General features: G+C 38.8%; 2 protein-coding genes across 4 annotated transcripts in view; both read left to right on the top strand.

Annotated features, from left to right (window-relative positions):
- Nucleotides 1-5,687: 5,687 nt before the first annotated feature.
- Nucleotides 5,688-9,231, top strand: GJE1 (gap junction protein epsilon 1). Its single transcript, XM_056487594.1, has 3 exons — nucleotides 5,688-5,795; nucleotides 6,325-6,507; nucleotides 6,900-9,231. Exons 1-3 carry the CDS (start codon nucleotides 5,757-5,759, stop codon nucleotides 7,293-7,295), a joined length of 618 nt encoding a protein of 205 aa, XP_056343569.1. The 5' UTR covers nucleotides 5,688-5,756; the 3' UTR covers nucleotides 7,296-9,231.
- Nucleotides 9,232-12,148: 2,917 nt separating this feature from the next.
- Nucleotides 12,149-26,798, top strand: part of VTA1 (vesicle trafficking 1) — a 35,927-nt gene continuing 21,277 nt past the window's right edge. For 2 of the 3 annotated variants that reach the window (XM_056487592.1, XM_056487591.1), the window contains exons 1-2: nucleotides 12,149-12,328; nucleotides 25,814-25,908. In XM_056487592.1, the coding sequence (XP_056343567.1) occupies nucleotides 12,220-12,328; nucleotides 25,814-25,908 (204 nt within the window). In that variant the 5' untranslated portion in view covers nucleotides 12,149-12,219. Of the gene's footprint in view, nucleotides 12,329-15,908; nucleotides 15,926-25,813; nucleotides 25,909-26,798 lie in introns of those variants that run through there. The other variant, XM_056487593.1, reaches the window with a different exon arrangement.

Genomic DNA, 26,798 nt, shown 5'->3' with positions numbered 1-26,798 from the left:
TGTCACGTGTGCATGGCCTGTCTGGTGTAGGAATCAAATCAGTGATTTCTTCTTAAATAAACTTTTACTATGATTATTTTTTAAAATAATTAATATATCTATTATATCTATTATATCTATCTATTATATCTATTATATCTATTATATTTATTATATCTATTATATCTATTAATTGATTATTGTGACTCTTCTTACATCCTTGAATATATAAATGTGTTGAAGTTGTGTAAATTACTGATTCATATAATGCTGAGTAATTTGTTTGAACCCAACCAGTGCTAGGCTCAGAAAGGATCAGGCTAGATACGTCATCTTGACCACTAAGCAGCTCATCAGAATCATCACAGAACTGCTCTGGAGGTGATTCTTGATACTGATCAAGCTTCCTCCACATGGTTTTAAATTCAACTATGCTTCCTCTGAGGCAGCCTAACTGATGGGTTACATATTTATATAAATTGTTGTGACAATCTATTTGTTGAGCATACATGGAATTTTCCAAAATCAACAATAGTCATGTTTCTTTTAACACTCCAAATCATTCTTTTTGGTTCCCATTGGCTGGATCCAATATAAGTCTTTCACACTGGGAGTATGGTCCTTTTGCTAATTTCTTTGAAAATGAGTTTATATATTAACAGACAAGATGCTTCCTATTGGGAAAATAATTTAAATGTAACATGTATTTAACATTGATTTTCTTGGGACGAGAGGAAGTTGAGTCTTCATGCATGAATATCAACAAAAGAACACTTTAAAAATTGATATTGATATAAACTTATTGCATTTTGCATGGAGAGTGGTGAGACTCCTTGTTTTTTGTTGCATAATACCACCACTCCTACTGCTGCCATCCAGGAGAATTTCTTCTATTCTAGTGAATTTTATCTGTCCTTTAGTCCACGGGATGGAACTCCTAAGGTTGAAGAATTAGAAACATTTTCAGTGGAAATTTATATTCCTGATTTCTATCAGTACTTGATTTTATCTAGTCCATATATTTTAGAACTCTAACGTCAAGGAAATAAACTTTGAAGAAAGCGAGTGTCTCCAGCTCAGGGAAAACAGAAAGTTAGATTGTGCTTCTAATATTGTTCAACAGATGCCTGTGTAAAATGAATGGAATACACTCAACCAGTATGAATATAATTTCCTGCAAAGGTAAAAAGGCGTGTGTAGGGAAGATTCACAGATCCTGACACAAACCAGCTGGAATTCAGATCTCCATATACAAACTGTTCATAATTCTCTTTTCAAACAAGATTCTACACATGTCTTTAGATGTTATTTCAGATTACAGCCCAAGACAACTTCACTGTGCAGCTCTGATACAGTACTTGGCACAAGAGTAAGGGAGTGAATGCTACAGGTGAATCTCCCCAGTGGGAAAGAAACTGCACAGGCACAATCAGCTACTACAGCTGGAGTGCACCAGGGAGTGCTACACCTAGGACAGAAACCACAACAACATGGAAACATGAGAGGCAAATCCACTTCATCAGAAATTCCCAAATGTAGGGGTTCATAATCAGTTCTTGTAGGAATGAGGAACTCCACAATCTCACAAACACCCTCTACCGAGATGTGGGTCTGACAGGAAAAAACACTCCTCACACGTTTATGCAGCTCAAGGCATTTGATAATTCCAGGGGTAATTCCACATTTGCACATCACAATGTGTAGTCCTATGAAGAGCCAAGCATATCTGTCACCAAAACCACCTGCAGCAAGTAGCCTTTAATTAACTACATGTACCTGCATATTAAATGAAAACTGGGTTCAAATGGAGCCCTGGAAGTGATGTTTGAAGGCCTGATCATCAGTCAAATTTTAAACAGAAAGCAACAACCAAGGAACAAATATGATCTAATTTTAAACACTGAGCATTAGGAACCAAACCTTCAAAAAATTTTGTTAAATCACACTTTACATCAGTGGATACAGCTGGAAAAAGTGGGCATGCATTGTAGCAGAGAGTGACTTCTTCCAGGCAGGCAAATGTACAATTACCTAAAGCAACTAATGTTTTTTCTTCTTGTTACTTCAATAGAGGCTTTCTCATTTTGATGGAGGGAACTCTGCAAACCAAAATGGAAATTCAGGTGCTTTCAGCTCTAGACAAAGCTGGAAAACTGGCAGAAGTGGCTTTCTCCAATATTCATGCAAGTTCTCTTTGGGGAAACAAAACACTATCTTGTTGATACCAATTCAATTTTTTGTATAATTTTTGTGGTGCTGGTTTTATTCTTGGCACGAAGATAACAGGTGCCATTACATTTAACTGCATTAATAAAGCAATGAATTGGGTGCTTAATGTGAAAAAAGCAGGTCATCCCTCTAAGCACAACTATAGCTTTATGCATGCATTTAGATTCCATTTGTTTTACTGTATTCATTCAGTAGGACTTCAACTCAATAAAAGGTTAAAGAGCACACTGCTGAGCTGCAAACTGGAGTCAAAATCCAGGCTTCAGACTCACTTAGAAACAAATCAACATCTTCCATCCCATTTGTCCATGACAGACAACTAAGAGACAGCTGCTCTTAAAGATTCAAATGAAAGAATGATTTTCTGTCAATCAAGGAAGTCCCAAGGAATGGCTTGAGTTCCCTCAGCAGACTACACTCAAAAGGGCAGCACAATGCCAACTTACTCTACTTCCATCTCAGATTATCCTCCTAATGTGGTGCTACAAAGCACATTATTGAACACACATGACAAAAGAAAAACATTGCTATTAGTTCCTCCTAGTGCGAAGATAATGGGATTCCTGTGCTTGAGCTCACATGACACTGGAACCACTTCAAAGAAAGTGACAATTTTATTGTGGTGCCATTCATCACACTCAGTGGGGTTTTACTGCAGACACCCATGGGGTTTGTGTTGGGTTTATCTGACAACCTCTCCAGATCTTTTGTTTTTTTCTTTCAATGCAGCTATTCCTTATGTGTTCCTAGCAAAAATCAGAGCATTGCCAACTAGGTCTTCTTTTAGCACCTTTATCACAGAACAGAGATTCACATTTCTATATTGTTACTGAGGTTGATTGTTAATCAACCTGACAATCCAGTCAGGTAAGTAACCATGTGATTCTCACTTAAAAATAAAAAGACACAAAGTAGCATTTGTATAGTGCAGATTTTTACCTAAAATATGTTCTGAAATATTGTTTCTCTCCACAGTGGAATCAAATGCTGACCAAACTTCATGGATTGATGTTCATCAATTAATGTGCAAATAATCACTACTATACCAAGCATAATAAAAAGCTTTAAAAGATCTATCTCCATTTAGAAACTAGGAGTTGCTGAGTTTTTCTACTGTGTTTTAAAATATTTCTATTTAAAGAGATCCTAATAAATAAAAATACATTGAGGTACATTCAACTGCAGATTTTCAAAAGGCAAATCACATTTTAAAATAATTAAATTCTTGAAATATTACTGATATTAAACATGCTAGACTAATTCAGTAATTTTGTAGTATTGTAGGAGCACTAGAATTGCATTTGGATGATAATTAAGCTCCATATGTATTGAAAAACAATTCATTGTAACCAAATCACTGTGTTTTGGTGAAGGTAAGTCACCACACTGAGATGCACAGTATTTATTGCAGATCATACACCACTGTGAGACATTATTGCTTTTAGTTCATTTGACATACACAAACCTCAGCATTCTCTCTATGCAGCAGAGCAGCAGATTGCATTAAAAACATTTGGAAACCCAGTCTGAGTGCTAGCGATACAGCACCTTTTACAGTACTCCAGGAGACAGACATTCAATTAACTGCCTGAACTAGGAGCTGTAGTAAATAACATGCTCTTACTGGAGCACTTTTCACCTTCTTCGTAATTTACCTACTTCAGTAGATGCAGGGGGGGTTCCCTTTACAAAGGGTGTTCTGATGTCTTACAATGGTTATTTCAACCATGTCATATCCATACATAAAATGAACACCAATTCCCATCACTTCCCTTCTTCTGCCTATGTTTCCATGCCTATGAGCATACAGGACGGAGGCAACAATGCTTTTTGATACATCAGCTTGAAGTCATGCTGCAGCCAGTTACGAGGGAGGCTCTCTTTTGAGTTTAGAGGCACAAGAGTAACTGTCCCTCTCTGGATTTGATGACCTGATTTAACTTTCCTGTGCACGCCAAACAAACTACTGCATACCAGTGAATGAATGACAAATTAGCATTTCACCTTTACTGGTTTCCTATCTCCATCCCTCCACTCTCCATCTTCTCATGAAACTCCCGCTGGGTTCACACCACTGAGCTGAAGTACTTCCTTGCAGCATTTTACCAGCAGGAGTGTCTGGCGCAAGCACGGACTCGCATGCACGGCTCTTCTGGACCAGCTTCAACTCCACACACTGAGTATGCTGGCAAATTATTAGTACCAATTATTGCCATTAAGTTATTTGTAGCAATTTTGAAGTGGGTAATATTATTTATTTCAATTTCTGTTTCTTTGAAATCAGAATCGTGGATCTATAGCTTCTAAGTCCTGCTGCATCCTTCTTTATTTGACTTAGTTAAAAAGTTGATAAGCTCTAGGTGCTCCGCTAGCTGGGTCCCGGCTCTTCCCGCCGGCGGCAGCCCCGGGAGCGCAGCGCCGGAGCCTCAGCCGGGATGGGGATGGGGCCGGGGCGGGGAGCGGCCCCGGGACCGGGCGGGGGTGATGGTCGGTACAGCAGGAACCGCGGGGCGGCGGTGGAAGGGCGGCGTGAGCAGCGGGACAGGGACAGGGACAGGGACAGGGACAGGGACAACGGCTGGGGCGGGAGCAGGGGCAGGGACAGGGACAGGGACAAAGGCAGGGACAGGGGCAGGGACAGGGACAGGGACAGGGACAGGGACAGGGACAGGGGCAGGGGCAGGGAGAGGGGCAGGGAGAAGGACAGGGGAAAGGACAGAGAGAGGGACAGGGGCAGGGGCAGGGGCAGGGACAGGGAAAGGGGCAGGGAGAAGGACAGGGGAAAGGACAGGGACAGGGGCAGGGACAGGGACAGGGGCAGGGACAGGGACAGGGACAGGGACAGGGAGAGGGGAAAGGACAGGGACAGGGACAGGGGCAGGGACAGGGGAAAGGACGGGGCAGGGGAAAGGACACAGGCAGGGACAGGGACAGGGACAGGGACAGGGGCAGGGGCAGGGGAGAGGACACAGGCAGGGACAGGGACAAGGACGGGGCAGGGGACAGGACAGGGACAGGGACAGGGGAAAGGGCATGGGAAAGGGCAGGGGCAGGGAGAGGGGCAGGGACAGGGACAGAGGCTGGGACAGGGACAGGGAAAGGGACAGGGGAAAGGGCAGGGGCAGGGAGAGGAGCAGGGACAGGGACAGGGAAAGGGAAAGGGGCAGGGGCAGGGGCAGGGACAGGGACAGGAACAGGGACAGGGACAGGGGCTGGGACACGGGCAGGGGCAGGGACAGGGATAGTGATCGGGACACGGGCAGGGACACGGGCAGGGACACGGGCAGGGGCAGCAGCAGGAGCACATGCAGGGGCAGGTGCGCAGCCGGCGGTGGCGGCAGGCGCTGCTGACGGTGCTGCCCGGGGATTATCGGCGGGCGCCGGCCGGCCCCGCTTTTGCTGCACCCGCTGCCGGCCCGAGCGCGGGGCCCGCCCGGGGACAAAGGGCGGAGCGAGCCGGGGCCGGGGCCGGGGCCGGGGTCGGGGCCAGGGCCAGGGCCAGGGCGAGCTCCGGCTCCGGCCGCCGCCACCCACACATCTTGCCAGCCATGTCCCCCAACTACATCCGGAGCTTCTCGGAGGGATGTGTGAGTACGCGGGGCGCGCCCCCCTGGCCCCCGCCGGAGCCGGGTCCGGCCCCAAACCGCGCGGGGGCCGGGCGACAACTGCCCTTGGGGCAAGCTGAGCTTTAATTTGCGGGAATAAGTATGGTTCTAAGCACGGTTGGGTTTGATGGTGGCACTGCAGTCCGTGCTGTGCCGTCACCTGACATCATGTGAATGAATCAGTACAACAGCAAAACGAATAGACTTTGGGTCGAAGCGCTCAGCTCCGTCTGGCGCCTTCTGCAGCAGTGGAATATAGATAAAGGCAGTGAAACAAATGAACTGGCAAGTGCTAGACAAATTAACGTTTATATAAAGTTAGTAGGAACAATAAAGTGTTGTAAGACATTATTTTGTTAGTGAGCTACTGCACCCTTCATAGGCAAACTTGTTCCTTTAAAACAAGTAGAATAAAATAAATACTTTGAATAATTAAAAAGACCAAGTAGACCTCCAACAATAACACTGTTAATTTTTGTTTTTTATGTTGAATGAACCCTCTGATTTGCAGCTCCGGCCGCCAACAGTAATTGGACAATTCCACACTCTTTTTTTTGGCTCAATTCGAATGTTTTTCCTTGGTGTTTTGGGCTTTGCTGTTTATGGAAATGAGGCCTTGCATTTCAGCTGTGACCCAGACAAGAGAGAAGTTAATCTTTTTTGTTACAACCAGTTCAGACCAATAACTCCTCAGGTAATTCTATTTTTTCAGTTATTTTTTTCATGGTAAAAATCCAATGTAAAGAAAGTAAATTGCAAAAATTAAAACATGACTGCTCCATATAAGTACTAACTGACTAGGCTAATTATCGCTAGCTTTTTTTTTTTTTTTTTCATTAATATTTTCCTTTTTATATCCCTTTATCTGTGATTAAATATGCTTCATGTCCTTCAAAATAATCCTGTTTCAACTAAATTTTTCAAATCAAAACATAAGTGCTTTTTACCTTTATTGTCACCCAAGTTTTTATACATTATTTGGTATATATTAAAATCAGACTTGCAAAATGTTCCAATAAGCATGTGTTTTAGCTGTTCCAAAGCAGTTGTAAATGATCTGATAGCTACATTTCTGCTACATTTTAGGTGTTCTGGGCTTTACAGCTGGTGATTGTACTGGTGCCTGGAGCTTTTTTTCACCTTTATGCTGCTTGTAAAAGCATCAAACAGGAAGATATTCTCCAAAAGTCATCCTACACTGGTTTTTATATCTTCTCTGTTTTCTTAAGGATCATCCTTGAAGTTGTGGCTTTTTGGCTTCAGATTCAGCTCTTTGGTTTCAAAGTGAATGCAATCTACATGTGTGATGTGGGAGCACTTGAAAAAAAGTTTAACATTACCCGGTGCATGGTGCCAGAGCACTTTGAAAAGACAATCTTTCTTATTGCAATGTACACATTTACTGTGATTACAGTGATCTTGTGTGTTGCTGAAATTTTTGAGATCTCATGTAGAAGGTTAGGTTTCTTAAAAACTCAGTGATGTCAACCACTCACCCTCATTTACTGCTCTGTCCACCTGCAGTTTTGTAACAATGATTTCAAAACACAGCAGAAAAACATCTCCTGTCCTCTATGCAGTGCTGCAGAAGAGAACCACACTCATGATTACTGAGGCAGAAAAATCCCTTGACATAAACTCCTCATCTAAAAACTTGCACACTATGACAATACGTTTTTTTCATGTCAAGGTCAAAGGCACTAAGATCTCCAAGAGCAATATATTTTCATGACCTGCCACCTATGATAGTTCTACTTCCAGAGGAGTGTCTGTGTGTGAGGAGAAGGTTATTTATAAGCATACTTTTATTCACAGCTTCTCTGAATACATGCCATCAGGGTTAATAACGTCATTGCCCTTCCAGGAAAAATTATTGCAAATTTCTTACATTTTCTTATGGCCTGAGAATTGAGCAATAACAATAGATACTCTCTGGGCACCAGAAAGTATTTGAGCATCTTCCCAAGAAGTGCCACTGAGATGCAACCTGCATTTCAGCCCCCAGGGGCAGAGACACCTGGTTAGGCTGTGGTGATAACATATCCATGGATACCAGCTTACTTTGCAGAGGCTCAGCTACTGTCACCTGCTGGCTCAGAATCTCCTTTTAAAAGTGAAAGGGTAGCATGGTATTCTTTGTGCTGACAGCAACACCTCATTATGTTTTGGCTTACCGTGTAGAAGCTTTTTACCAATTTAGTATGATCACATTTTGAAGGAGAAGTGCTTTTTAACAATTTTGCATAAGCAGCTTAAAAGTGCCAGAATAAAATCTTGGAGAAAAGCCTTTCCTAGGCCCAATCATGATTTGATTTCAATGTGTTTTGCTTGTGTGTGACTGGAGAATTGGGCCCACAGAATTATTTGCTGTTTGTGTCACATCTAACTTTTTTCTTGCTCTGACTAAAGTTGCTAGAATAACAGTGAAAAAAGAACTCTGTATATTAAAATTATTCTATGCAGTAAGTGCATTTGGTTAGATTAGATCTCAAACTTTATATAGACATCAGATGTTTTTGTGTGCAACAGCTTCTTCTTAAGGGTTAATAAACATATTACATTTGGAAGTGATTTCCTTGTGCTGAAGTGAGATAAAGGAAATAAAACAGATTTAAGAATCTGAAAGAAAGGAGGAGGTAGTTTCCTGTATAAAATATCTACAAATAGCAATAATAAAAATCAGCAATTTTCCATTTGTTTTTCAAACATAAAAAGCTGAGATCCTGATAGCAGAATTTGGGTCATTTCAGAAATATTTAGGAAATTCTGGAAAAATCTTACCAAATGTTTTACCACCAAGTGTTAGCTAATAAGTCCCAAACACAGTTGAATTATCATAGGCTTGTTATTCTCACCCACAAAAGTAAACCTGGTAAAAAAATAGAATTGCAAGTTTTAGGTGTCTTGGATTTGATTGTATCTGAGTAATTTAAAACAAAGTGGGCTACAGACCTGTGATTTTTTTAATTTGCTGATCAAGAACAAGGCAATATATTTCAATACATTTGCTTCATTAAAGCATTAATATTATTTTCCCTATGCAAATAAATTATATATTGTCTTAAATAAATGTCTATTCAAAGCTATCAGATTTATGCAATATTAAACTAGTCATTTGATATCTGCAAGCATTGCAAGTGAAATAAAAATTACTGTGCTAACTTCTTGTTTGCATAATAGGCCATGGTCTTTGGTTGATACATGTTTAATTTTTCACTGTTTATGTCAATATCCATCTGAAATAATTCTTTCCAATTGAAACTTGTAATCTCAGGTAATATTTTTTTATTTATAAAAACATACAGTATATAGAACTACTAAGAAAAAGAATTTACTTTGATGTGCTAGGTACAATTGTTACCAATGGTATAAAAATCCCACTTCTTCAGTTATTTGTATAATAATAAAATAACTTAAGCACAACCTTGTCAGTATTTTCCCTGTTGCTTAATATGACATTGCTTGCTGTTCTGTAAATTTCCAAACACTTCAGAAGAGTCAGAAGAGTGCCAAAAGCCCCAAGACCTCAGGACTTCTTTAAGTTCTTGTTACCATCAAGAGCCTTGAAGAATGACTACTGGCATTGGACTGCCTGAGGATCCCCTGGAGTGCTTTAGGAGCTGGGTCACTCACCACCGTGGCCTTTCTTTTTGTGGTGAAATTCTGGAACATATTAAAAATTTTTCTTCTTCCAAATGAGATACACCACCAATTTTTTTCCTGCATTTCTTGTGCAATTAAATTTCTCAAATAATTCCTCAGTCTTTCATTTTGAAAAAAAGAAAAAGAAAAAAAGTGCATTATTGCCTTTTAGTGCAAATGTTTTTCTGTGCCTGATTCTGCCATTAGTTTCTGGAACACATTGATGGAGATATGTCCATGTAAAGAAATAATTTCCCCATGGATGTCAACATTTATTTTTCCTATATTTGCCATTTGTTTTCCTGGTGCTCATTTTGTTCTCAAGTGTCTTCTAAACTTTTCTTTTGCTTAGACTTCCAAACTCCCACCACTTTCATCCTCATTTACATGGTTTTCTATCAGCTTCCTTCCACCCTTACTCCCTTGGAGATTGATATGCCTTCATGCATTTCTCAGCGTTGAGCTGATTTTTGCTCAAATGCTTAGCAAGTATTTGAGATGATCATGAAGGCTTTTCTTTTTTTTTTTTTTTTTTGCTATTAGGAAAGGAACTATATAATACACTTTGGGGATTCTTTGATTCACTTCTATTTCTTCACACAGCGAACATGAAGTCCTGTCTCCCAGAACACTGAGGAAGCATTTTTGTTGCTTACATCAGGTTCACACTGTGCTCAGTGAAAAATTCAAGTGCTTCTTTGACTTTTTCATTGTTTTGCACCTACTCTAGCCACCTAATTTTCACAGATAGCACTCAAAGCAATCCCCAGCTCATGTGTTTGCAGTCAGTTTTGTCTCTAGTTCCGACATCATGACCACTTAACAAAGTGCTGTAATTGTGATGTGATTCATTTACATCAAAGGTATAGCTGCTCTGGGCCAGCCAGCTTCTAGTATAGCACCACAGCATCCCAGTCCTGTAACCACTCCTTGTTCTGTTCCTTTCATGGATTCTGTTCAGACATAATTTCCCCTCTGTTCCATTTTTGGCACACTCCCACATCAGCAGTGAGACAATGCAGCCACCTCTCCTACCCTGTGTCTCCCTCCAACATGCACCTTTCTTTATGGCCTGGAGCACTGGCATTCTCTTCCTTTACAAACAGACACTCTGAGATCAATAAGAGGTTTAGCAAAAGGCCTACATAAAAGAAATTTTAAAATTGTTTTAACTGTGCCATCAGAATGAGGTAATAGACACTAAAATAATTTATATTGCAATAACTTGTGAGATCCATTTGAAACCATCTAGCTACAACATTTCACATTTCTTTTGCTTATCCCCTCTCTGCAAAACCAGAAATCCCTGGAAATTCGTCTGAGAAAAAGCTATCTGGGAAGTGATGATCCTATGAGATGTATGTTCAAGGGCTGACAGACTTTCTGACAGCTGCCAGGAAGCAGCCTAGTCCTATTAGCCAGGCCATGGTAATATTGTAAAATGTGGAATATGTTAAATTTTCTTAAGAAAGGATTTTCTTTGATGTTTAATCTTTGAATACTTTCAAGCTTAATCAACAACAAGGGAGATTTAATCCATGAAAACAGACAGTAGCTAAGAAGCAAGCTCCAACTGATGTCCAAGTGTTAGAAAAACACTTGGTAGTAGAACTGCCTACTTTACCAGGTTTACATTGTTTGCCAGGTTTAGAGCTTGACATTCTCACTGATCTCAGACCCTGGGGGAGGTTAACAAAGCTTGGGAAAAAGGATGCCCACTGACAGTTGCCACAAGGAATGCAGAATTTACAAGCCACAGGGCCGTTTGGCAGAACTCACAAAATAAGGAAGAAACCAAAAGGCAACTCAACAACTGCGCTGCAATCAGCTCCAACAGGGTAAAAGGTAATTCTGGCAGGGGGAGATCCTCAGCACCAGCATGGACCAGTGACCCAAGAAACCCAGTGGCTCAAATGAGAAAGACTAAACATGCTCACTAATTAGCACAAGAAGTAAGAGAACCATTAAATAACAGAAGACAAAAAACTAATTAATAAGAGAACTATGTAGCCTCTAGCTTTTGTTTGCTAAAATGTGTAAAGTATTGATAGTTGGGGTGCTTGATTTATGAACATCCCCAAACACCCAGGCTCACACAACTCTGAAATGAATAATCAATGTCTCTCTAGAGTGTGTATTTACTGGCTTGTTGCACACCAGGTAACTAATCTGATTTTTGCAGACAACAATTTTTGGGGATAAAGGGCAGAGGCCCAGAAGCAGGGCACAGCTTAGGGCCTCACGGACCTTGGCAAGCCTTGGCACAGCCCAAGAAGAAGTTTCAGTCTGAGAAGGAATTTCACCTGCAGGTGCCTCCACAGGCCAGGTCCGCACAGCTGTTCGGGCTGGCCGGCCACAGGAACGGAGGCACAGCGATGGGGAGGGCCAGGTCCGCACAGCTGTTCGGGCTGGCCGGCCACAGGAACGGAGGCACAGCGATGGGGAGGGCCAGGCTGCCGCTCCACCGCTGCGCCACGGAGTACCCCGAGGTGCCCAGCCCTTCCTCACGGCTACTGTGGGACGCGTTTCAAGCACTAAGGGCCACGCAGGTGGCGTTCGAGGCTGCAGGTCCCCACTGACAGACTGATAATAGACAGACAGACAGACGGACGGACAGACGGCCGGACAGCCCCGCCCGCCCCCTCCTGGCCAGCAGGGGGCGCTCCCCGCACCCCCGCCGCCCGCCCACGGCGCGCGTGCCGGAAGCGGAAGCGGAAGCGGCGCGCGCCGGCCCCGGGAGCGAGAGCCGCCCGCCGCCCGCGCCATGGCGGCCCCGGCGCTGCCCCCGCTGCCGCCGCAGCTCAAGAGCATCCAGCACCATCTGCGGACCGCGCAGGAGCTGGACAAGCGCGAGCCCGTGGTGGCGTACTACTGTGAGTGAGGAGGCGGCCGCGGCGCCGTCCCGCCGGGCGCCCCGCAGCGGGCGGAGCGCTCCTCCCCTGCCCGCCGGGGGATGCGCGGGCCGGGGGCAGCCCCACCTGTGGGCGGGGCGGGGGTCGCGGTGCGCCCCGGCCGCTGTGCTCCGTGCGCTCCGTGCGGGCGGGGTTAAAGCCCCGCGGCCCGGCCGCCTGCTGTGCGCCGCCGAGTAAGGCGGTCCTGATGGGACAGTCCGAGAAGTACGGCAGAAATAGCCTTTTCAGAGTTCCTGTTCTCCTGCAAAGTCCTCCCTTCTGTCATGTGTAGCCCTGAATAAGTATTTTGAGTTTGAGAATATTTAGTGCTGACAGAAGCTTTCAATTTCTTTTCTGTGAGGCTTTGTAACTTTCTCGGGGTTCTCAAACGGAGTGACAGCTTTGCTCTTTTTCTGCTTCTTTCACTGAAATGAGCACAGGCAAAACCTTACTGTAAAACTTGCAAATTAATATGTGGGTTTTTCAGTCTGATGTGGCGTCTAAGCTAAAGGTTGTCATCGTGGGCTGTGAGCCTTTCTAAAAGATTTTGCGTAGTGGATTAAGAAATAAAACTTGCTGTTAGTCTTAAGTTCCTGTAACAGTTAAGCCACAAATGTAAAGGGGCTAAGACTAGCAGATCACCAGAAATGTATGTGTATGTTGTTGACAACCTACCCTTAAGGGGCAGGAGGATGGGTCATCATAGAATTGGTATTTTTACTGAGATATGAGGTCATTTGAGGGGTTTGCTTGGCTTGTCTTCAAGAATAACGAAATATTAAATAGATGTAGAACTGGTAGTTTTTCTTCACAAGGTGATCTTCATTTAGAAGAATGAATTCATGAAATTCAGGTTTCAGATAGCTCTGAAAAAACTGAGTGTCATCTGAGTGAGAGAAGAATAATTTTACCTTTTCTGTGTTACACAGGAATGATGTGCTAATGTGGAAAAGTGCAGCCAGGAAGGTGAGGTAGCCACATATCAGAACACTGGATGATCTCAGTGGTAGTCACTCTTTATTTGCTAGAGGAACACAGGGCAAGTGACACTGTGTGACAGGAAGCACCAGCTTGGTCAAGTTGAACTGGGGGTTTTTTTGTTTGTTTGTTTGTTTTTCTTTATTTCTTTGGAGTTTTCTGTCTAATGTAACACCCTGTCTGACTATACAAGGAAAAGACATACATTAGTGTAGGTGATAAAATACAAGTCTGTTTTAAACCAGAAATTTTTTTTAGTGTATGATTTCTATTTTTCTTTATCTTTTGCATTCTAAAACTTAAGGCTTAGTGTAGAGGAAAAAAAGCCTATGTTGCATAATTGCCATTTTCTGTAAAGTCGTTTGCCTTGTGTGCCCTAAGTAGTTTGAATTTTTTTGTTTTTTTTGTTTGAGTACTTCAACACATCTGGTTCATTACTGAATATAGCAAAGACTGTATTCTAAAGGTATCTGTTTCATTACAGTATTACATAAAGTAAAGAGCACTGACATCTCTTTTTCAAGTTAGGTCTTGCTCAGATCCTTTGTTTTTTTAAATATAGAAAGGAGAAGAATTTGTTTTTACCAGTCTTCCACTGATGACATTTATTTTCTCCCGTGGTGGATGAGTTTGTTTGGATTGAGGAAAATGCAGAAATGCAGTACTCCTGCTCCATAGTTGTTTTTTTTTCTTCGTTTAGTTATTGCTTTGAAACAAAAGTAAGATTTATGAACATTAATTTTTAACATCATGGGTTTGGAAAAACTCCATGGAATCCCAAAGTATTAATTATTAATATTGTTAGTACAAAAAAAAAAAAAGTACTGTATATACTCCTAGCATGCTATGAATAATAAAAGCTTTACAAAAAGGTAGATTTTTAGAAGTGTAGAGCAGGGGATGCAAAAACATTTCAGGGTTCCTTTTGGATAATGTTTTGAAAGCAGTGCAGATTTATGTAGGGTTAAAGCAACACCTCTTATTAGATGCTTCACTGAAGAAAAGTGAGCATCTCTTTGTGGAGCCTTTGAAATGGGTGTCAGAGGAGCTCTATACATTTTATATAATGTATTGTGTGGAAGGAGCAGAGTGAGGAAAACTTGGTGTGTGCTAGATTGTGTAGTGTTCTGTGCACTGGCGCTTCTCCACCAGCCTCATCTGCAGGCACATGCCTGGCAGCCTGTGGTCCCAGGACAGAGGGCTGGTGAGGCACAGCAGAGTGCACCCTGGGTTTGAAAGGCCATGTTCCGTCACAAAGCTGCTTACACAGCCACTCTGGGAGGGGGTCTTTGGTTAGCTAGCGGATGTGACTATCAGTCTGAGCAGTGATGGGTTTATAACTTTGGAATGTTGCTCTAAGTGGTTCATGCCCAGAAAGAAGCTTCTGGCACAATATTATTAATGTTACCATGGTACAATAGTTTGCACTATGTGCATGTATATGCTAGGTTTTGTTTTATGTTAATTTTAGTTAAGTTGCACTTTTATATGTCTAATAATAAGAGCTGTGACACAGATTGAGTATTGGAAGCAAATGAACTCTGGCAAGATGTGTTTGCAACATAAAATATTGCTTTCTATAGCTTAGCAATAAAATTTTCAGAGAAACTGCTTATGTTTTTGTCTCTCATCATAGGTGCTGTAGGTGTACCCTAAAGATGGGAATTTATATGGCAGTTCCATTATTTATTTACATACACAATTGTTTTCCCTTGTGTTGTAGTGAATTTTGAGCATTAAGCTAGCATAAATCAGTAATGCCCCCTAAAGAAAGTGCTGTAGTCCTTCTCTGGCCTCTCATTCCCAATCCTAGAGTGCATTGGAAGCAAATGTTGATGTAATTGTATGATGAGACAATAATAAGCTATTTTTCAGCCAGGCCAGTTCACTGCTGCTTAAGCATCTGTGTTCCCACACAGACAAAGAAAAGGAACAGGACACAGTGGCTTGGGGTGAAGGCAGGACTCCTGCTTTTGGTATTGCTGGCATATGTTGATTTACAGAAACTGTAATTTAATTAACATTAATCTGTGTTACGCAATATAAATAGCTACAGCAGGGATTATTTGTCTTTTCAACTGGCACATAATTTTCCTCAAGAAAAATAAAATGTTGAACATTGATATTCTTGTACACTATAACACAACACCTTTTGTTGTGAGTCTTCCACATTGCAAAAATTAAAAAACTGGTTTATTGCTGGTAATCCTGTGTAATCCTTAGAAAACCTTCATTCTTAACCTCTTTTTTTAGGTATTCAATTCAAAGCAGAATATGATCAGTAGTTTTATGTGTTGTGTGTATACTGTTACCTTTACTAACTGTTGTTAGTAGATGGACATAATTGATTGAAGTAATGAAAATTATTTTTTTTTTCTTGACGGTGTGCACCATAAATTCATGTGGCTGTAATGTCTCTTCTATCCAGAACACAGACTGTAGAGAAATAAAGAAACCGGGGGTTTTTTTGTTTGTTTTGTTTTGTTTTGTTTTTAGTGTTTTTTTTTTTGTTTTTGTTTTTGTTTTTGTTTTTTTTTTTTTTTTTTAGTGGAACATGGTCTCACAAAATAATTCTCCTTTTAAAGAAATTAGACACTTAATGTAAGTGTCCAGCACTCCGGTAATCTACCGCCTTATTTTAAAGTGCTTTCCTTCCCATATGATGATTTTTTTCACTTTTGTATTATTTGTTAATCATTATCATTAAGTATGTAGCTATTTCAGGTTCAGTAAAGGTCTACTTATTCAGCAGGTATAATGGAATACCCGAAAACTGTGCTACGTTGGTTGCCTAGCAAAAGGCAAATATGTAATTGGTAGTCAATAAAATAACTTTCTATGTTAAAAACTTACTTGAGTAATTGTTTGACTACTTTGAGATGTCATTTTGCAGACACAAGGAGGCAGGCTCTGATAAAAAAATCTCTGGCCTGTAGTAACTGAAGAAATCATATTTCCAACCATGGCATAGGCAGTTGGACTGATGAGTTATTTAAAAAAAAATAAAAATTCAAGGTTTGAGAAGTAACTGTATCTTCCAAAAACTTCAAGTTTAGAGTTAAAAGCAAGATTTTCCTTAATGGCAGTTGTTTCTGCCTTCCAGTCACGTTGTTAATCAGATGACTGGACATTTACGTTCAAATTCAAAAGTATTGAGAAAATGCAAGTGAGTTGCTGGAAAAGGACGGATGTTTCATGATCAGTGTTTGGATAGTCAGTGAATTCATATGAGAAGTTATGATTCTAGTAACTTTCAAAAAGCAAAGTGTGATGATTTTTGCTTTTACTTAACATCAGAAAACAATCATGTAAGATTAGTAGATATGATCTGTATAAGAGAGATGTGAAAAAAATCTTCAGTTTTTAATTCTTGAGATGGAAAAGCATCAGAGAAATGTTTCCAATGGATCATACTCTTGTATTAACATTTGTGGTTTTGTGAGATCAAGCAGGACAGAAAAGCAAAAGAGACAACTTTTATTCCACTAACTAGTTGACAGTCTCTTGAACCAAAGTCATTCAGCTTCTAGCAGAAATATCCACCTGTTAAATGTGACTGGCTTGTTACTTTCAAGTGTAGTCAGACACCTGTGAAACGAGCTTCTCTCTGCTTATGAAATATAAGAGCTTTTTAGTATTATTAGTACCAAAAAAGAAAATAGACGCTGAAGTTCATGGCCTGACTAAGAATTTAGGTAATATATTTACTGTGCAATTTTACAACTGAAATACTGTTAGTTTTTTATCAGTTCTTATCCTTTACCAATCCCATGAGTCCTTAATAGGAAGGATGAATAATGGAAAAATATTTTAATTGAACTTTTAAATTATTCAGTTTTTTTATTGTATCTTGATACATTCTGAATGATTAATTTAGAAGATGCATGTAATTAAGAAGTATTAGTAAAATTAAAAGTAACTGGTATTTGCTGTATTTGGAGAGATTCAGCACATACTTAGTTACTTCATATATGCTGGGACATTGTGGAATTGAAATGCATAAAAAATGTGCTTGTAGAATTCCATATCTAATAGGATCAAATCTCTGAGCTTTCCAGTTTGAATATTCATCTTTTGTGCTAGTTTTATATAGTCCATTTATAAAAGTACATTTTCCTTATTCTCACACTGCTGGTGGCAGAAAACTATTTTGTGGGCTACTAATACAACAGATATTTTAAAGACTTTTATTAGAGCTTGCATGCAGAAGAATGTTCTTTACTCAGGGTAAGTTAATATGTTTAAGTCAGACATTTAAGTAAATGCCAATTTAGTAGTTTACTGTGAGTCTTGTTTTGATGCTGCTATGAGTATAAAATTTTTTCTCAATTTATGCTTTTCCCTTTGCTTTCTGTTTTTTTTTTTTCTTCAGTTGTTTATTTGCTCTGATTATTTCAAAGATTTGTATCTGGCGAAGACTATGCCCTTGAAACTGCTTTGTCTGTGGAGACAGAAAAACTAAAAAAGTAGTAGGAATAACAAGGATAATTGTATAAACCCTATGATCCTCAAAGCAGACTTTGGGTAGTGGCAAAAATTAAGATGCTATTAACTGTTGTGTAGTATTTTGGGCACTTGCTTTGGTTACCTACATAATATTTTAAAATAACCTGTCCTGACAGAGATAGGAATGAGAACATGTAGAAGAAGTGTACTTCAGAGATAGAAACCTTTTCTGAGTTACATGTATTTTTATAAAACTCCTAAATTTCACTTGTGTGGTGTAAATATACTAAGGTGTATTTTTTCCACCATATAGTTCACCATTTTTGGTATAAATTTATTCAGCTTGAGCCTCTGAAAGTAGGATTAACAACTGTCTTTTCCTGCCTGAGGTTTGCTGCTGCCTTTGAAGAAGGAATGCATCAAGATCAACGTTCTGATTTGCAGAATCACAAAACTGTTGAGGTTGGAGGGCTCTGTACATCACCTCGTGCAATGCCCTGCTCAGCATGATTGCTAGGGCAGGTTGGTCAGGACTATGTGCAGGCAGGTTTCGAACATCTCCAAGGATGGTGACTCCACGGCTGCTGGGAGCAACCTGTTCCAGTGTGTGATTATCCAGACAGTTGAAGATTTTTCTTCTGTTTAAGTGGGGTTTCTTGTATTTCATTTTGAGCCCATTGCCTCTTGTCCTGTCACTGGACACCACTGAGAAGGGTCTGGCTTTGTCTTCACTCCCCACTGCCCCCTTCCTCTCATCAGGTATTTACACACAAGACCCTCTGATCCTTTGCTTTTCACTACTTAAACAGTCCGAGCTGTCTGCCTCTTCTGGTGTGACAAAAGTCCCTAGCCTTTCATCAGCTTTGTGGCCCTTCCCATGTCTCCTACTGGGAGCTCAGGGCTGCAGGTGTGGCACACCAGTGCTGAGTAGAAGGGGGTGATCACTTGCCTCAACCTGCCAGCAGCACTTATAATTCAGCTCTGTATGCTGGTAGCCCATAAGGTCAGGAGTACACTTTGGAAACATCTCTCATGGTCATCTAGGGTGCTTTGGTTCACTGCACTGAGTAGTTTAAAGACATTAAATAGGCTTCTTCCAATTTAAACTAAAAAGAGTGTGTTTCAGATTTGTGCTCTAATCATTGAAAGCTGTTTCATCCTCGTGACTTGACCACAACTAATCCAGAGTAGCATTCACTTTTTGCATTCTAGAGATCTCAATTGCTGTAAATCCTATGTTTAATGCCGTTTTTCTGTTTTAATTGGAACTATTTTATTTTCTTTATTTAACTGTAGAGACAAGCTTTTAAAAATACAGGTAGTTTAAATATTGTAGAAAAGCTTAGAAGCTTATGAATTGTACATATAACTTACTCAAATTTAGCAAGAAGTTTTAAAAGAAGTCCTTAAACCAGACTGAAGTGTGGCGGTGAATCTCATTTCCTGAGATTCATAAGACATTATTTGTTTCATCATCTAACCTTGATAGTTACCGGTTGTGTATGTCATTTGAAATTTTGTTTCACCTATTTAGCTTGTCTATAAGTTGCTATTACTATTATTAGTGAATTGTAAGGGGACTTACTGTAGTTTCAGGAGTTTTAAGAGGCAGTTGAGATAATTTTGACTTAATAAAATTTGTCTACTATGTAACATACTGTACTGTTATCCACTAATTTTCTTCAGTAAGATTTAGAATACTGTAAAAGAATCTGAGAGGACAAGGTAGTCTTCATTTCCCCCACTTTGGCATTATTTTTTTTTCTTACTTATTTCCCTAAGTTAATTTTACTTGCAAATAAGTATTTGAAAGTAATTTGGTTTCTCTGGAACGTTTTAGATTTTCAGTTGATGCTGCCAGCTTAATGTCTTTTCTTTTGCCAGTTTCCTTCGGCATCATGTAATGAAGAGACAGTGTAAGGCCTTCCAAATTTGTTTGTCAGTATGTTAAATCTATATTTAAAAGTCTTTGAATTCAGACAGCTTAGACTTAGCCATGTAGAAATATATTAATGATTGAAATCTGACACATTAATGTTTATAAGAGCAAGAATAATTCATTTTTATATGAAAACGTTTTCAGTAGTTTTGGATTTGAGTAGAATCCAATTTAATGTCCTTGTGCCCTTGGCTTCCCACATTTGTATTCCAGCTGTTGGCTTCCTTTACCAAGCATTTAACAAACATTTTTCTGTCGGTGGTTTGACAAAGGGATGTAGAATATGAATGAGTAATAAATTACTGGTAGAACTTTTATCCCTTCATCAGAATTAAAATATTGCTGAAATTTATTGCAATGTTATTTGTTACTATTTCATGTCAGTTTGTTATTATCAAATGTCAAAAACATTTCAGTTGCTAATAATTTCTATACTAGAGAATTAAATACGCACAGGGAAAAAGAAGTATAATGTTTTGATCCTGTTAGACCAGGGAAAAAGAAAGATGGATAGTAGGACAGAATTTAGAAGATAGAGAATCAACCTATTGTGCATGCTTGCTGGCTGGAACTTTTGTTCTCCAGTATTTTTCGCTTGGCACAAATTTAGTTTGAAATGGGAGTGAGGGGAGTTTCAGTTGTTATCCAAACATTAATCTGGAGTAACTTACTGTGTATGAGGAATGAATGTCTGGCACATATTAGAGACAGAATGCTTGCTCTGAAATTGTGCTGTGTATTAGCAAAGGAAAAATAACATGGTATTACGTGACAAAAATAAAGGCAGACAAGTTTCTGTAAAGCTCACTGTATAATTCCAGCCAGCACACCCACACTTAGTATTTACTGAACAAAGATTAAGGGCAGCAAATCAAGATGTATATTTTGTAGTTGTCTTGGCAAAACATTTTTGTGAGAATGATTACTTGCCAAGTCTTTATGAATTTGAAGATAAATGTCCTGTCTACAAACTGAGAGCAAACTCTCTTAGTTAATAATTGGCAAAACAGTTGTGTCTTTGTGTGTAAAATTACAAGTGACTTTAACTCTACTTCTGATGTTATTAATATTTAAACATTAGGTCTCTGTAGCCTCCTTTACCTCTTTAGTACTTTACTTTCTGCACATATTATATACTTTATTGGCCACATAGATGTATTTTTTGCACTTGGTTTGAGTAGAGGCGGGCAAAAAACAGTTGTATCTACTATAAAACTGAGTGCATAAAACAAAAAGTAGGAATAATTTCATGAATGTATTTGTTTCCAGATATTCCAGATCTCAATCATAATTAGTGAAGAGAGTTAAGAAATGCAGGTCACTTCATTCCAAGATAGATACAGGCTTTAAAACTTGAAAATTTTTGCAGCTACAATGTATGCATTTAGTTGTCTTTTACATCAGTATTTTCAGAAGCTTGGCTGTTCAAAGAGAGTTTTTTTTTAAATCAGAAGTTCCTAAACAAATGCCTTCTGCAAGTTGGATTCTTTAGTTTTAAGCGTGTCATTAGGGACATGCAGTTTAAACATTTTGTTCAATGTGTAGAAAAGTTCTGAAGAGAAAACCAAAGTGATTTTGATGTAAATTGGCCTTTCAAGTGTGGTATTCTGGAAGGTGAAACAATGCATTTGTAATACATAACACTACGAGGATTTTTTTGTGCCACCTGTACTGTTAGTGAGATTACTTTCCTCTTTTTAGAAATTGAACCTCTTAATTAAAGCAAAAGTTTTGTGACTTAGCAAATATAGTAATAATACTATCCATTGCTTTTGCAATATTACAGGGACCAGAACAGCAGTATTTAATGGAATGTAAATAATTTGTTTTCTTTTAGATGTGGTGAAAGGGGGAAACTGAACTCATGTAGCTGTTGACTTTCTTAGCAGAGATGTTGGAGGCAGTAAACTTTTGACCTCTTGCTTATAAGTTATTTGCTACTAAGATTACCTGTCAACATAAACATGGAGGACAGTTCTTTGACCATTAATTGCCAGTTTAAATTTTGTCTGATGATATTAACACAAGAAAGGAAATGAATTAATGCATTTTGCTCTTGCTGCTGAAAATTTAGTAACAAAGTGAATTTTCCCATTTGCTGCAAGCTAGGCAGGAAAAGGAAATTAATAGATTTCCTTCACTAGATGAAGACATATTTTCAGTTACAATCGTATATCTTTACAATAAGTAATAATTGTACAATCAAGCACACACAAAAAATATGCAAGGGAGCACTGTAACTGGCAAAGGTAGTAGTATCAAAACCAGCACAGTGTTACAGATAGCCTTCTTGTAGAATACTTGGGACATTTCAAAATTAGAGCAGAGAGGATGATAGAAGACACAGATGTGGAAGAACTTGCGTTTGGAAAGAAATATTTTTCCTTAGAAGTATGATATACTCAAAAATGGAAAAAGTGTAACTAGTAGATGCTTTTTCCTGTTGTCAGAAGTAAGGCAAAGGATTGCTTACTGCTTTCAGATTCACTCCCATATTGCTCTTCATACAGATAATTTCAAAAGCAAGATTTTAAAGCATTAAAAGGTTATTATATTTCTTTCAGTATTGTCTTTAAAGATAAACACCAGATTATTACCTCCTCTTCCTATTTTGTTTCTGTCCTTAGAAATATCTAGTTCTTTCAATTTTTCAACTATTTCACCTTCTGTTTGCTTGGTAAGTTTAATGATAGAGGTTTTCAATCCCAAAACCCTACTTGTGACTAGAGCAGCACTGAGTAAAGCAGTAAATGTACCTAAACATCCTTCACAATGTTCTGTGTGTCACTGATGAGATTCAGACTGATAGAGTGTACTTTTCTTCTGTTTCTTCAGTCCATCAACTGAAACTGATGTTTGCAGAGATTTTGACTGTTTTGCATTTCCTGACCTGAAGGTTGCTTCATCTTTCATTGCAATCAGGTTTTATCAGTGTTTTATCAATAGTATCTGAGCCAAGACGTTTTGGCATTGAAAGTTGCTAGGTAGTGGTGCTCTGTCAATAGTTGTTTTCACAGATACTGTGCTTTTTCTTGATCACAACTTTCTTGAGAAAAAGGAATAGCTTTTGCCTTTATCTGAACCACTCATCAGAGGCCTGTCTCTGGACAGGTTAGTCCTTCTTTCAAACATAAATATGTAAGTGAAGAAGTGAGCATGCAAAAATTCCTGACTTCAAAAGCTTTTAAAGATCACAATAGACTTTCTTGTTAGGGTAACTTAAGTGTGCTTTGACCTTAGCTAGTTAATAAGATCTTTCAGGAAATCTTAACAATTTCTATAAGCGGTGATACAAATTGTAGTAACTGTCTGCTGTGGTCAGTTGTGTGGTACAGAGATGTAATTGCTGTGACAGGTAGAACACATTTAATCTTATCTCAGGTGGCATCAATTGTCTATCTCAAGGATATCTCTTCCTAGCATCTTAGAGCTGCTCGTGCCAGAGCACCTTCATGCTTTCTTGACAGTCTGTGCTTTAAATAATGCTACTTTGATTTTTAATAACCCAGGAACCTTCGGTACCTTGGTCCCAGAATCTTTTGTTAGGAGGAAGGTGTTGGTGTGGAAGATTGCTTGATATCACCCACTGTGTAAAGTTATATATGGACTAGAAAAACATTTTTCTTGTTTCTGTAACTATTGTTCTCTGACATGTGATTTCTCTGTGTTCAAGAGTTGTTCTGCATTTGTTCATTGGAGTGCCTGAAGGAGTCTTGAAGTCTTTCTCAGCCTCTGAAATCCTAAAGGGCTAGTTTTTCAGGGCTTTATACAAAGCATACATATACAAAGATGTCTTAGTCCTGTAAATATACCTCTTTGGATAGTAATGAAGGAAAAATTATCTGGCTTTCATGATTTAAATGGATGTATTTGCAGTAAGAGTGAAAAACCCCACATACAGGTAACACACGATTAATAGTTACAACATGGATGATCTTTTAATCTTTAAACTGATCAAGGCTAAAGATATTTGCAAGATCCATTTATATGGATACAGAGTTCTTTCTGTGTAAATGAGTTATGGATGAGATCTGGAGATGCATACTTCAGCAAGTAAGGTAAATCTATATCCTGTAATTGCCAAATGTATTTTGAATTTGTCACCCTAATGCATATCAGTCTAAATTTAATTTATTTGTCTCTGAAAATATCTGATCCTGGCATCCATCTGGATGGCTCATAGGTTTAGCAATCTTATGTTAATTCTTAAGTTATATATTGTTAAATTATACCATGAAATATATTTGGGGGACCTTATCATCAACTATGTACTTAAAAATCAATTTAATTGAAGACTGTCAATTACATCACATACCATATGATGAGGGTATTTTAATTGATGGTTGCTTTTAATATTAGTGCCTTAGATACAATTCTTTGTGTCTTTCTGTGTTTGAATTTCTTTTAAATCTAATTTCAACATTACCTGTGCTAGTTTTGTAATGCTTAACATTGACATGTCAGCATACTGAAGATAAATTAGGTGGGGTTGAGAGTACCTATCAGTAATTAGCTTAATAGTAATGTTGTCACTTGTTGAAAACCACATAGCAATTCTTCCATTTGTCATGGTCAAGTATTGTAGTTGTTCTTAGTCTTTATTAATTCCTTTAGTTTTGTTCAAGACTTTCATGTGGTTGTTCTTTCCTGAAAACTTAAATAAAAAGATGCTAGATCCTTTTAGACATTTTAATAGTAAAAATAGAGAGGTATTTGACAGCAGAAGTATTTTATTTTTCAGGGAGAGTGTCTTTAAATGGTTGAGCAGCCCAATAGCTTTAACATTCAAAAATAAGTGAGCTTTGCAGTCCCAAATAAGGAATGTGTGCTTAGTCTGGTTTGAATACTCAGTTGTATATGAAATAGGAAATACTACTTTAAAAATCCAGGAAAAATAATTAAATTATGGTGCTCACCAGCAGTATCTAAGTAAGTTTTATAGGAAGATACCTAATTTTATTAGACAAATTGTTAATAGATGGAAAAGGCAGACAAGCTTTTGTGTATGTTTGTAATATAATAATAATTGAGTATATAAGTAATTTTTTCTTCTGCAGCAAGCATCAGGGTAAATGCAATGTGATAACAATTCTGTTATATTCATGTTTACTGAGGTAATTTGAAGGGAAACTATTCTCTCTAGTGTATGAAGAGATGCTTCGGAGAAGCAAGATACTAAAGCTGTGAGGCAAGAAGAAGGACATGGGGTATTCCATAATAACTAACTTATGATAATATTTGGTGGACTTACAGCTTTTGATTCTTAAGCTCTGCATTTGAAAGTGTTTTGTAGGACTCCCTTGAGAGTCAGAAGTGGGAGTTAGAGGAATGGGTTTTTTAGTGGGAGATGTTCTGCATTTGATTACTGAATTTTTCTGGCTATTTTGCCTTCTCAGTGTGTGTTAATCCTAATAAATAATACTTGCTTGGGTTTCCCCACAGTTTCATTAAGCCTATAAAGTTCTGCCATTGCAAATCTAAAACTCACAGATTTTTTGGTAGTAAGAAGATAATTTTTAATCAGAAAATGTTAATCATTCCTTTTCAAGATCTTATTAAGAACTGGCAACTCTATTTGCAGGGCATGTTTGATAAAGTCTGTCTTGTCTGATTTAAAGAATCAGGTTTGTGTCTTGAATGTTTTCATGCTATGTGTGCATGTACATGGAGATAGTAGGTGCTTAATACCGTTTGTTCAAGTATTGTAAGGCTAACTGGCTCCTGCTACATAAAGTTCCACTTATAGCCATACACTCTCTCAAATCAATTTGAAGTTCCTATTTGTGTGAGTTGCAAATGCAGGTGGTGGTAGTAGTTAATAAAAGCATTTGATGTTGCATAATAGTGATACAAACATCAGTTTAAAATGAGTAGGAATAGTCATTGGGGAAAAACAAAACATAAATGTTTCAAAATTATCTCCTAGTATCTCTGCAAGGCCAAACCTTACATTTCACTGTCACTGCTCACTAGCACTGAAGTCAGTCTGGTTAAATCATGAGTTTGTCTTTCAGGTGTGTTAAGAGGCATTGCTTTGTTTGCTTATGGGTTTTGCCTTAGATAATCACTTTCAGTGATTTTCTTGTGTTTTGTGTCATTCCTAGGTCGTTTGTATGCAATGCAGACAGGGATGAAGATTGACAGCAAAACCCCAGAATGCCGTAAATTTTTATGCAAACTTATGGATCAGTTGGAAGCTGTAAGTAGAATTTATTGCTTTCCTCAAAAATTATCATGATATTAACATCATTTTTATTTAAATTTCTGCATATACTGTCTCTTCTCTGCAGCTATTCTGCGTGCAACATACTGCATGAACTTCAGTTGTACGTAATAAGGTGCAGAAGGATTGGAAGGAGATAAAGCTGTATGTGTGTATGCATGCACAAATGTAATTGAAGTTTTGTCATAAGATTTTGTGTAAGCAGCATAAATTACGTGTTCTCATAACAAATCTTAATTCATTATGAAGTTAATGCAAGTGTTTTAGAAGATTTTTTTATTGGTTTGCCATTGATTCCTGGAAGTCTGTACAGTTATTTTCATTGTTGTAGGACTTAATAGCCTAATCCTTGGATGCTTTTGAAATTTCTAACCTAAACTGTTGTATCCAGGGAGTTTTTAAAAATATTCTTTAAAAGATAAAGATACTTCTGCTTGTATCCTGTGTTAGAGATTGGAGATTTTATTTTATACATTCTTGTAAGCACGGTCTAATCTGTGTGGGTAAGGGATAGGTATGCCATGCTCTTCTGAACTGACCTGATACTACTAAAAAGCCTTACATAGAAGAGAATTAAACAAAGAAAGGTAAAGTTGTGGTACAGATGGTCAGGAGCTGTTTGTGTTCATACCCTGTAGTTTTTAGTATTCTCAAAGGAAGAAGTTTGTTGATTTTAAGATCTAAGTGCTCATTTGGAAGCATAAAGTAATGTTGGAAAATGAAGCAGCAGTTCTTTTTTTGTTCAGGATTGATGATTCCATCCAAAGTATAGCAATGCCTGAAGAGTTTGTGTGAAGCTAGTACCGCAGCCTTCAGTTAGGAAAGATGGATCACTCACGCATGGAAGTGTGCAAGGCCGGGTTGGA

Source organism: Oenanthe melanoleuca, chromosome 3, assembly GCF_029582105.1.
Source record: "Oenanthe melanoleuca isolate GR-GAL-2019-014 chromosome 3, OMel1.0, whole genome shotgun sequence".
Lineage (NCBI taxonomy): Eukaryota > Metazoa > Chordata > Aves > Passeriformes > Muscicapidae > Oenanthe > Oenanthe melanoleuca.
The sequence above is the reverse complement of the archived record's forward strand: the minus strand, read 5'-3'. Positions and strand labels throughout refer to the sequence as shown.

Coding starts and splice junctions, on each gene's coding strand:
- GJE1 (XM_056487594.1), top strand. CDS start 5,757: ATGTCCCCCAACTACATCCGGAGCTTCTCGGAGGGATGT. Junction 5,796..6,324: donor GGAGCTTCTCGGAGGGATGT/GTGAGTACGCGG, acceptor TCTGATTTGCAG/CTCCGGCCGCCAACAGTAAT. Junction 6,508..6,899: donor TCAGACCAATAACTCCTCAG/GTAATTCTATTT, acceptor GCTACATTTTAG/GTGTTCTGGGCTTTACAGCT.